The sequence below is a fragment of the Mastigoproctus giganteus genome, chromosome 11 (assembly GCF_048544385.1).
Source record: "Mastigoproctus giganteus isolate SK-2022 chromosome 11, ASM4854438v1, whole genome shotgun sequence".
In the NCBI taxonomy this organism is placed as follows: domain Eukaryota; kingdom Metazoa; phylum Arthropoda; class Arachnida; order Uropygi; family Thelyphonidae; genus Mastigoproctus; species Mastigoproctus giganteus.
Genome location: NC_143585.1, coordinates 99,982,435 through 99,995,151, shown reverse-complemented (window position 1 = coordinate 99,995,151; position 12,717 = coordinate 99,982,435). Strand labels below are relative to the sequence as shown.

The 12,717-nt window shown below is 38.4% G+C and overlaps 1 protein-coding gene across 1 annotated transcript in view; it reads right to left on the bottom strand.

Moving 5' to 3' along the window:
• LOC150078290 (myoferlin-like) overlaps window positions 1-12,717 on the bottom strand; it is a 452,265-nt gene that overhangs the window by 128,737 nt on the left and 310,811 nt on the right. The window contains exon 42 of the mRNA XM_090384525.1: window positions 7,081-7,172. Coding sequence (XP_090240651.1) covers window positions 7,081-7,172 — 92 coding nt within the window. The remainder of the gene's footprint in view (window positions 1-7,080; window positions 7,173-12,717) is intronic.

Below are 12,717 nucleotides of genomic sequence, written 5' to 3'. Positions count from 1 at the left end.
AGATTTCGTTATTTCGTAATACACACAATTAATACATAAATTTTAAGCAAACAACTACAAGATGCAACATAGGCATGCAAGTCTTATTATTTGTCACATTAGCTAGAAAGCAAGTTGATTTCAAATGCATTAGTTTTATGCCGTGGTAACGTTTGGAGTGTGTTGAATTTATTCACATTACTTCACAAGATGAATAATTACTAAAAAATAAGTGAAATATATTTTTTTTATTCATTTGTTATGCCAACAGCCTGAGGAAGAAGTTAGGTGGTGTGATAAAGGTATTTTCTCAAAAATAAAAAAGGGACAATTTTATAGAAAAATTCTTCAAAAATAACTCTTAGTTACCATCATAAAATTGTAATATATCTGCGATCACAAATCACAACAGTACTGTAAATTCTTAAAGAAATTAAAAATACTAAAATACGAATGTATCATAAATGTTGAAGAGTTTATTTTTAAAAATAATTCATTAAAAACTATTATAGTTGCGAATGCAATATTTCATAATCATAAACCTCGTGGCATTGTTTAAAAAATTTGAAATATTTACTTCTGAATGTGCTACAATGATACAAAATTTGTTTTTCTTTTTTTTCTTTTGTTCTTTTTTTTAAAAACTACTGAGAATACAAAAAATTATACTTCAAATTTAAAATGTCTCTATAATTATGGTCACCACTGGTCATAACTGTTACTTCCATTTATTAAACCTCTGTTTTTGAAGATTCTAATTTTTGATTAATTTCCTTCATTTTTCACCCATCTCTCAGTTCCATAGGTTAAAAGTGTTAAAAATTTTGCATATTGGTTAATTTTAAATTCTCTTTTATTCCAAATAACTTTTTCAAACTAAGAGGGATGAATCATAGCTAGATTTGTTTAAAGTTTTTCTTTAACCAGAAAATTATTAAATTCTAAAATAAGTTGCTTTCATGGAGTAGCTGAGGCTGAAACCTTGGACAATTCAAATACCACATTAGCATTAGTAGAGGCATTTGTTGCAAGAAAGCAAGCTTATGCAGCATCAGCCAAAAAACAAAAAAAAAAAAAAAAACCCACTTCCACTTCACCCCTCTGTTCGTTCAAAATACCTGTCCAGCTTGAGCCTTAAACTTATTTAGGCTATCAACCTCCACCACAAGGGATGGAAGTCTGTTCCACCAACCAACCACCCGCTGGCCAAAGGCAAATTTCCGCACGTCTATCCTACATCTGTCTTTCCTCAATTTGAATTTATGCCCTCTCAGGTGATTTTCCTGAGCTAGAGGAAGAATCCCATCAGCATTGAGCATGCTTAAACCATTCAAGGCTTTATACACCTCTATCAGATCACCTCGCTGGTGCCTAGACTCAAGACACTGTAATTTGCAAAACTTAAGCCTTTCTTCGTAAGAGCACCCCTTTGTTCCATTCACTAATCTTGTTGCCCTTCTCTGTACTCGTTCCAGCAGCTCTACATCCATCTTGAAATGAGGCCTCCAGATCTGTATACAGTACTCTAGGTGTGGCCTAACCAATACCTTATACAATGGAATAATCATCTCATTATCCCTGCTGGAAAAATTCCTGTATATCATTGACAATACTCCATGAGCTACTCTTGCAGCCCGTCTGCACTGCTCAGAGAACTTCATATCTGACTGCACAACCACCCCCCAAGTCCCTTTCATTCTCTACCACTGTCAGTGTAGTACCACAGAGTTGATACGTTGCTCTGGGGTTGCTGTTTCCCATGTGTAGTACTTTACATTTGTCAATGTTAAACTTCATTTGCCACCTCTCAGCCCATCTGCTCAACCTTTTCAGATCCTGTTGCAGCAGCATAGTGTCAGTAGTGTCCTTGACAACCCTGCCAACCTTTGTATCGTCTGCAAACTTGGACATTAAGCTTGATATACCATCATCAATATCATTTATAAATACAGAAAACAATAATGGACCCAGCCCTGAGGGACTCCACTAATAACATTAGTCCACGATGAGCAGTCTCCATTGATTACCACTCTCTGTCTTCTCCCCCTCAACCACCCCTTTATCCATAGCAGCAATTTGCCTCCAATGTCACACTGCTCCAATTTGTGTAGCAGTCTTCTATGTGCAACAGTATCAAAAGCCTTTCTAAGATCCAAGTATATAATATCAAAGTTATTCCCTGCATCCAGGTCTTTTGTGACTGCATCATAGTATCCAATCAAGTTGGTCATGCAAGACTTCCCCTTAACAAAACCATGCTGTGTCTGAACTATAACTGAAGTCTTGTCTAAATGATCCTGCAGTGCTTCTTTAACCAGTGCCTCCATTAATTTTCCTGGAACAGAAGTTAAGCTCACAGGTCTATAATTACTTGTGTCAGCCTTTGATCCTCCTTTGTGAATTGGGGTCACATTTGCACATTTCCAGTCTATGGGTACCTCTCCTGAGTCCAAGGAAGCTCTCATAATTATGGCTAAGGGTTTGCTTATTTCCTTTGCTGCCTCCTTTAATATAACTGGATAGATCCCATCCACCCCCGGGTGCCTTTCTTGTTTATCTTCAACAGTTTCTCCTCCACTTTACTCCCAGTTATTTCAAGATTCTGTAGCATACTGCTAGAGTTGAATTCACCTCTGGCATTCCCCTTGCTGAATAACTCCTCATGTGTGAATGAGGATGCAAAATATTCATTTAGTTTGTTAGCTACCCGAGCAGGATCATCAACAGTTGACCTATCAGTATCAAGTGGAGCAATCTGATTCATCCCCTTCCTTCTAGAGTTTACATAAGTAAAGAACTCTTTGCTGTTTTTCTTTGCATTCCTCACCAAGGATTTCTCGTAATCTGCTTTTGCCTGCCTAACCTCCTTTGTAACTTGGTTGCATATCAACTTGTATCTATCATAGGCTTCTGGGTCATGTGTTAATTTGTAAGTATCCCATGCATTTTTCATCTCTGCCATATGCCTCATTAGCTCATCTGACATCCATTTTGGCCTAAACCTTGAACAATATTTCTTAGTTGGTATGTAAAGCCTAGTAGCTTCCAAGATAAGTTCTTTGAATGCTTTCCATTTTCAATTTGCTGTTGGTAACATCATCAGTTGGTCCCACTGTATAGAATTTAAATACTGTCTCAGTCCATCGTAGTTGCCTTTACGGAAGCAATAACCCTTCCCTTTACCCCTAATGGTAGTTACCTCTTTGAGTAAATCCCACTTCAGCACACTGTGATCACTGCCACCTAGTGGTTCATTTATCTGCAGATTCTTAATGCATGAAGGATCACTGCTGATAATCAAATCAAGAGTATTACTCCCTCTAGTTGCCTCCCGAACATGCTGATGTAGAAAACAATCATCCAATAAATCCACAAAAGCCCTGCTAGTGTGTGAGTAACCAGCCCCCAAATTCCAGTCAATATCTGGGAAATTAAAATCTCCCATTATAAGACTCTGATTTACTGGCCCACTCTATTTCCCTGTACAATATCTTATTATACTCATCAGAGTCATTAGGCCTATAGCACACTCCTACTCTCAATTTTGATCTCCCAATGCTTATGTCACACCAAACTGACTCAACATTGCACTGTCCAGCGATGTCGACTGGCTTCACTTCCTTGGTTTTTATGTGTTTCTTAACTAATAGCATAACCTCTCCCCCCTTCCTATCCTGTCTATCCTTTCTGTAGACGTTGTACTCCCCAAATTGCAGTTCTGCATGCCTTATATCTGTGTGACACCACGTCTCTGATATCCCAACAATATCTGCCTTTGATGTTTTGAGCAATACCTCAAATTCATCAAATTTATTTACTAAACTCCTAGCATTGGTGTACACGCAAGTATACCTGCACCTGTTTCTATTCTTAGCTAGCCTAACACAACCCATGTGTTTACTTGTACCGCAATGGCTCCCAGTAGTCTTTGAAATACCATGCATCTTGTTTTTCAGGCTTCTGCTCATTCTAATAGAAGCAGTGCAAGAATCTCTTTCACCTCTGCCAGTGGCTACTGTCAATCTATTGGTCTTTGTCTCCCCCCCAAGCTAGCAGTTTTCCGACCCACCTAACACTGCCTCGATAGCATCAGCAAATATTCTTGCACCCTTTCTATTTAAGTGTATTCCATCCCTCTAGAAGCAATCTCTCCTGTTAACAAGTACAGTCCAGGTTGAAAAAAATTCTACCCCTTGAGCCTTACACAATCTTTCTAGGGCCGAATTGATCGACAAGGCTCTCATCATATACTCCCTCCTATCGTGTCTGGGCAGAATTGCAGACACTTTCAATTTCAACCTTAATTCTCGGCTTTTGTTAAACAGTGACCTGTACTTGTTAAGTAATTCTGCCGGTCTCCTACTCTTAATATTATTAGTGCCAACGTGTACAACTATATCAACTCTTGTGCCCTTAAAAGATGATATTCGCTCTACAACGTCATCAACCTTTGCCCCTGGCAGACATACCCTGGTCCTGTTCCACCTATCTTTTTTACAAATGATGTTCCCCGTTTCCTTGACAATAGAGTCACCAACAACTACTAGTTCCTTCGGGACCAGCGCATTCTGCCTTGGGGGGTTGTCTCTGTGTCACGCGATGCCCAAGTGCAAGCTCTGGCGTTGATGTGGGCAGCTGAGAGCTTGATGGGCCCCTCAATTTAGTTTCTTCGAGGGCATTCACCCTGTCCTTCAAGCTCTCATATAGGCCCACAAGAACGCCGAGTTGTTGCCTGATATCGATACACTCCTTGCATCGCGCACACACAAAGACATCCCCCCTTGGCAATATCATGTCCCGGACCCGATTGCTCTGCAAACATCAAGCAAACAGTGCATTTTATAAGGCTGTGAGTCAGAGGACAACTGCCCCCCCTCAGTTCTGCTCTGAACCACAGCACTTCCATTAGCTTGAGCCTTTTGCTTTGCTGCTCTGGTCTGAGTCATGATCTATTAATTTATTAATTGATTATAATTAATTATGTTATGTTATTAATTATGTTAAATATAATTAATTATATTACATTTGTAATCTAAAATTATAGTAATTTTGGCATTTGATGCAAGAAAGCAAGCATATGTAGCATCAGCCAAAAAAAAAAAAAAAAAAAAAAAAAAATTTACACAATGATTCCCTTTAAGTGTTTGTCCAGTTCCTCCTTGACATTATTTAATCTATCAACTTCCACAATAACAGATAGAAGTTTGTTCCAGCAATTAACCACCCACTGGCTAAAGGCAAATTACTGCACATCTATTCTACAACTGTCCTCCCCAAATTTGAATTTATGCCCTCTTAGGTTCGTAAGCTGAGATAATGGAAGAATCCCATCAGAATTCAGTTTGCTCAACCCATTCAAGGCCTTATACACCTCAATCAGATCACCTTGCAGTTGCCTAGTCTCCAGTCGCTGCAATTTGCAGAACTTAAGCCTCTCTTGGTAAGAGGATCCCTTTCCTCCCCTATCTTGTTGCCCTTCTCTGTACATGCTCAAGCAAATCTGCATCCTTCCTAAAATGAGGCCTCCAGATCTGTATGCAGTACTTAAGGCATGGCCTGACCACTGCCTTATACAAGGAATAATCACCTCCTTTTCCCTGCTAACAAAATTCCTGTATATCATTGACAAAACCCCATGACCTGCTCTTGCAGCCTGTCTGTATTGCTCAGAAAACTTCATATCTGAATGAACAATTACTCCCAGGTCTTTTTCATTGGTACGTTCCTCTGGGGTTACTTCTACCCATATGCAGTACAGGCGCCTCTGTAGCCAGGTGGGAAGGAGCAGCAGTGCGCAGCACACGCTTCTTGATTAGACCGGGGTTCGAGCCCGTCACTACCAAATACGGGGGATGCGGGAAGGTCAGGGAATGACCACTGCATATCCCGGAGCAATATGGCCTTAGTTGCTAATGCTCCTAAAATCCAAATAACAACAATAACATAACAACATATGCAGTACTTTGCATTTGTCCATGTTAAACTTCAGTTGCCACTTCTCAGCCCATCTGCACAAATTTTCTAGAACCTGTTGCATTACTGGAGCTTAGCAATTTTTTGCATGGCATTCAAGTAAAATCTTTTTTGCAAAGAGGCTAACCATCTCTCAGAACTGTTTTAAATTCTTCAGAGTCACATCTATTACCTCAGAAATGTTCTTTAAGATTTTGGAACAAAAAAGTCACTTGGGCTGAAATCTGACTACAGGATGGATGCAGTACACCTTCAAATCTTGATAAAAAAATTCTTACCAATTTTGCACAGCTGCAGTGAAGTTGTGTATGATCAGATTGAAGCAATAATCCTCTACTGCCAGGCCATACTCATTTAGTTTATTATTATTATTTTTTTTGAGCTTGTCTAATGTCTCAATGTACTGAATTTGATTGTGGCCCCTTTTTCTTTTGTTTACAAAAATTCAGTAAACATCACTTTGCCTGCTTTTGCTTGTACTTCAAATAGTTTTGGTTATTAAAGCATTTTATGGAAAAATTCCTTGGACTATCTCTTGTTTTCTGGATCATAATAGCAAATTTAGGATTCATCTCCATTCATGATAATATTTAAATAGGAATGCTTTCACATTTAAAGAAGAATAAATACTGATGACAAGCTTTATTGCTAATAAAGCTTGTCACTTATCTTTCTTTGAACCCCATGTTCAAAGCTGTTTCCATTTAAAACAAAGCAGCCTGCAAATCACATAAATGCTACTATGAACTTACTAACTATAAAAACTTTTAGTTACAAGGAGAACCTGGCTGGAACTTTCTATGCCATCTTGCATGAGGTATATAAACCATGAGGCATTACTTTTTAGCTTTTCCTTGTAAGGTCACTAATTATTTCCCTCAAATAAAAAATAAAGTGAAGAAAGCTCTTATGAGATCAGTTATGTCATTCTGTTCAATTTTTTTTTTTTTTTAAATTTGCAAAAATAACTATCATGATCAGTAGGGAGGATTACTAAAAGTTTGTAAACTGCAGCATTCCATAGGTTAGTTCATGTTTCTGACAGACAAATTAATCTTATCAGTACTTCATAAGGTTTAAATCATGTCATGCATCAGTTTTTCCAATTAAATGTGAAGATTTACTTACTCTCCAAATATGGGACAAAGGGTGTTCGGTTTATAGTTCTTTTTGTTGGTAGCTTTTCTTCTCCCCAGCTGAACAACTATGTAAGGATCAGCCTATAAACAAAACTAAAGTCAAATATCAATTAAGCATAAGCTAAAACACTGTATACCAGTTTGGTGTACAAAATATTTTGGTGAATGCAACAACTTGGTGTATCACATGGTGACCAGAAATCAATGAAGAATTCAAACTATGGTAACTAAATTAACCACTTACATCAGGAAATCTGGTGTTGATCCATCTTTTCCTTAAGTAATACCCAAAAATCCTAAACAAACTAAGGAGCAAACAAAAAAAAAATATATATAAAATAAATAAAAAGAACCTTTCATTAGCTTATAACAAAAAAAAAAAAAAAAAGTGAGACACTTATTTTAATGTGTCTTAATCATGCACAAACACTAAATAAATTTTACTATGAAATTACTATTCAAGTGAGTTCATGAAAGCCAAAAATAGTGATTGAAAAGCCATGGGGAACACAACCAAGGCTTGAAAACAAAATGAGAATCTGATTGAAGGCTGAAATTTAAACTTATCAGTGAAGGTCACCATGAGCCAATATAACTGGCATGCTGATTGCACCATTTCAAACAGGCTCTTTTATATGTAGAAGTCCATGGGTTATCTCATGAATTATATGTGCAAAACTGACTCCAAGTATCAATTATCCTTCTAGTGTAAGGACTAAAGTAAGTCCAGTGCGATTTCTTGCAGGGCTTGTGATTGGAAACTTTCCTCCTTAGGACACCGATAATGTTCTATTGGACTGAGTCTGGGGAGGTGGAACTGGTTGATTATTCCATAAAGGCTATTTCCTCTTCCCCATCGCTGAAGGGAAGTTCACTAGGGGAAATATGTAAAGGACATGCATTATTCATAAAAGAAAGTCTAGAGCAACTGCTTCTGCAAAAGGGTGAACTTTAGCCTTAAGTTCACTTAAGGATCAAGTTCCAGATATTGACTGGAACTTGTGGGTTGGTCACTTGCACACTAGCAAGACTTTTGTGTATTTATTGGATGATTGTTTTCTGCAGCAACATGTTTGAGAGCAACCAGAGAGGGTAATACTCTAACTGGTTATCAGCAGTGATCATTTGTGTATTAAGAATATGCAGATAAAGGAAGAACCAATAAGTAGCAGTGATCATAGTGTACTGATGTGGGATTTAGAATTAGCATTAGTTGAGGCATATGATACAAGAAAGCAAGCTTATAAAGCATCAGCCAAAAAAAAAAAAAAAAAAACCCTTCCCATTTCACCCATCTGGTCACTCCAAATGTTTGTCTAGTTCAGCCTTAAATTTATTTAAGCTATCAATTTCCACAACAGATGGAAATCTGTCCCAGTGGCTAAAGGCAAACTTATGCACATCTATCGTTCCTCAATTTGAATCTATGCCCTCTCAGGTTCTTAATCTGAGCAAGCAGAAGTATCCCATCAGCATTGGGCTTGCTCAAACCATTCAAGGCCTTATACACCTCGATCAGATCACCTCACAAATGCGTAGTCTCCAGATGCTGCAACTTTCAGAACTTAAGCCTTTCATCGTAAGCGCATTGCTTTGTTCCTCTCACCTTGTTGCCCTTCTCTGTATTCGTTCTAGAAAATCAATATCCTTCCCAAAATGAGGCCTCCAGACCTGTATACAGTATTCAAGGTACTGAGTGACCACTGCCTTATACAAAGGGATAATAACATCCTTGTCTCTGCTAGCAAAATTCCTATATATCATTGACAAAATTCCATGACCTGCTCGGGCAGCCTTGTCTGCACTGCTCAGAGAACTTCATATCTGAGTGCATAATTATCCCCAAGGTCTTTTTCATTCTCCACCTCCCTGAGTGTAGTACCACACAGTTGGTATGTTGCTCTTGGATTACTGCTACCCATATGGAGTGCTTTACATTTGTCAATGTTAAACTTCAGTTACCACTTCTCAGCCCATCTGACTAACTTTTCTAGATCCTGTTGCAGTAGCTTACTGTCTTTACTATCATTAACAACCCTGCCAACCTTTGTATCATCTGCAAACTTAGACATTAAGCCTGATATACCTTTATTGATATCTTTGATAAATACACAAAACAACAATAGACGCAGCACCGAAACCTAGGGGGACTCTGCTAATAACATTAGTCCACTTAGAGCAGTGTCCATTTATTACCACTTTCTGCTGTCTCCCACTCAACCATCCTTTTACCAACACAGTAACGTGTCCTTAATGTCATACCGTTGCAATTTGTACAGCAGTCTTCCATGTGCAACAGTATCAAAAACTTTACTGAAATCCAAGTATATCATACATCAAAATTATTTTTTGCATTCAGTTCCTTTGTGACTCCATTATTTTCCCAGGAACAAAAGTTAAACTAACAGGTCTATAATTATTTGTGTCACCCTTTGAACCCCCTTTGTGAATTGGGGATACAATTGCACATCCTTGGTCCACAGGGACCTACCCTGACTCTACAGATGCTCTCATCATTATGGCTAAGGGTTTGCTTACTTCCCTTGCTGCCTCCTTCATTATAATTGGGTAGATTCCATCTGCCCCAGGTGCCTTTTTTATGTTTAACTTCAACAATTTCTCCTCCACTTTGCTCTCAGTTATTACAAAATCACTTAGCTCCTTATTAGAGTTTGATAAATTTCTGCCATTCCCCTCCTTGAATAACTCCTCATGTGTAAATGTAGATACAAAAGACTCATTCAGTTTGTTTGCTATCTGAGCAGGATCATTAATAGTCGAACCATCAATATCAAGTGGACCAATCTGATTCATACCCTTCCTTTTAGAGTTTATATAAATAAAGAAATCCTTGCTGTTTTTTTAGCATCCGTTGCCAAAGATTTCTCATAATCTGCCTTCGCTTGCCTAATCTCCTTTGTGACTTGATTACAGACTAGTTTATATCTGCTATAGGCTTCTGTGTCGCCTGATAATTTATATGGCGCCTCCGTAGCCAGGTGGGCAGGAGCAGCAGTGCATAGCATATGCTTCTTGATTAGGCTGGGGTTCGAGCCCGTGACCACCAGGATGCGGAAATCTCAGGGAATGACCACCGCATATTCCCGCAGCAATATGGCCTTTGTTGCTAATGCTCCTAAAAACCAAATAACAAAACAAACAAAACAAAATATAATTTATATGCATCCCATTCATTTTTCTTCTCTACCATGAGTCTGATTAGTTCATTTGACAACCATTTAGGCCTGAACCTTTAACAGTATTTCTTAGTTGGTATGAAAAACCTAGTAGCCTCCAAGATTAACTCTCTGAAGGCTTCCCATTTAGAATTCAACATTGATAACATCATCAGTTGATCCCACTGTACAGAATGTAATAACTGTCTGAGACCACTTTAGCCATATTACGAAAACAAAAACCCTTCCCTTTACCCTTGATGATAGTTGCATCTTTAAATAAATCCCACATCAGTACATTGTGAACACTGTCACCTAGTGGTTGCTTTATCTGCAAATTCTTAATGCATGAATAATCACTGCTGATAATCAGATCAAGGGTATTACTCCTTCTGGTTGCCCCCTCGAACAGGTTGCTGTAGAAAACAATCCTCCAATAAATCCACAAAAGTCTGGCTAGCGTGTGAGTGACCAACCCACAAGTTCCAGTCAATATGTGGAAAGTTAAAAACCCCCCATTACAAAACATTCGGATTTACTGGCCCATTCTATTTCTCTGCACAACTGTTCATTGTACTGATCAGAGTTATTAGGCCTACAACATACTCCTACTCTCATTTTCCCTTTCCCAATATTTATGTCACACCAAACAGACTCAACATTGCATTGTCCACCCAAGTCAACTGGATGCACTTCCTTAGATTTTTTGTTTCTTAAATAACAGCATAACCCCTCCTCCCTTCCTACCCTGTCTGTCCTTACTGTACGTACACATTGTACTCCCAAAATTCCAATTTTACTTAAAGATATAATTACCATCAGGGGTAAAGGAAAGGGTGTTTGCTTCCATAAAGATGATTACAGTGGTCACAGACACATTTTAAATTATGTACAGTGGGACTAACTGATGATGTTACCAACAGCATATTCTAATTGGGAACCATTCAAGGAATTAATCATGGAAGCTATTAGGCTTTTCATACCAACTAAGAAATAATGATCAAGATTATTAAATGAACTAATGAGACTTGTGATAGAGAAGATAAATGCATGGGATGCATATAAATTATATCTGCCTACAGCAGATATAAGCTAGTCTATAATCAAGTCACAAAGGAGATTCAGTAAGAGAAGGCAGATTATGAGAAATCTTTGGCAAAGGATGCTAAGAAAAACAGCAAGGATTTCTTTACTTATATAAACTCTAAAAGGAAGAGGATGAATCAGATTGGTCCACTTGATATTGATGGTTCGACTGTTGACGATCCTGCTCAGATAGCAAACAAACTGAATGAGTATTTTGCATCTACATTTACACATGGAGTTATTAAGGAAGGAAAATGCCAGAAGTTTATCAAATTGTTATAGGGTGCTTAATGATTTTGTAATAACTGAGAGCAAAGTGGAGGAGAAATTGTTGAAGTTAAACATAAGAAAGGCACCCGGGGTGGATGGGATCTATCCAGTTATATTAAAGGAGGTGGCAAAGGAACTAAGCAAACCCTTAGCAATAATTATGGGAGCGTCCTTGGATTCAGGGGAAGTCCCCACGTACTTCAGATGTGCAAATGTATCCCCAATTCACAAAGGGGGATCGAAGGGTGCCACGAGTAATTACAGACCAGTTAGTTTAACTTCTGTTCCAGGTAAAATAATGGAGTCACTTGTTAAAGATGCATTGCAGGATCATCTAAACAAGACTACAACAATAATTCAGACACAGCATGGGTCTGTTAAGGGAAAGTCTTGTCTGACAAATTTGATTGGATACTGTGATGTGGTAACAAAGGAATTGGATGCAAAAAATAATTTTGATATCATATACTTTAATTTGAGGAAAGCTTTTGACACTGTTGCACATTGAAGACTACTGTACAAATTGGAGCGGAATGGTATTAAGGGTAAGTTGCTACAATGGATAAAAGGGTGGTTGAGTGAGAGAAGACAGAGGGTGGTAATCAATGGGTGCTGCTCTTCGTGGACTAATGTTATTAGTGGAGTTCCACAGGGTTCGGTGTTGGGTCCACTGTTGTTTTGTATATTTATCAATGATATTGATGAAGGTATATCAGGTTTAATGTCGAAGTTTGCAGATGATACAAAGGTTGGCAGGGTTGTTAATGACAGTAATGGCAGTTTCTACTGCAACAGGATCTAGATAATTTGGGCAGATGGGCTAAGAAGTGGCAACTGAAGTTTAACCTTGACAAATGCAAAGTACTGCATATGGGTAGAGGTAACCCCCGAGAAATGTACCAACTGTGTGGTACAGTAATACCCCGACTTACGCTACCCCGACTTACGCGAACTCGGAGTTACGCGGTTCTTGATTTTTTCGTTTGGCAACGCTGCCGCCCACTATCTTCAAGGTCGTTTTTCATATGTTATCGATATACGGTGCGACGGCGGAGAATGAGAGCGAAAGATGAACAAAATTCAACTTTGCTGCT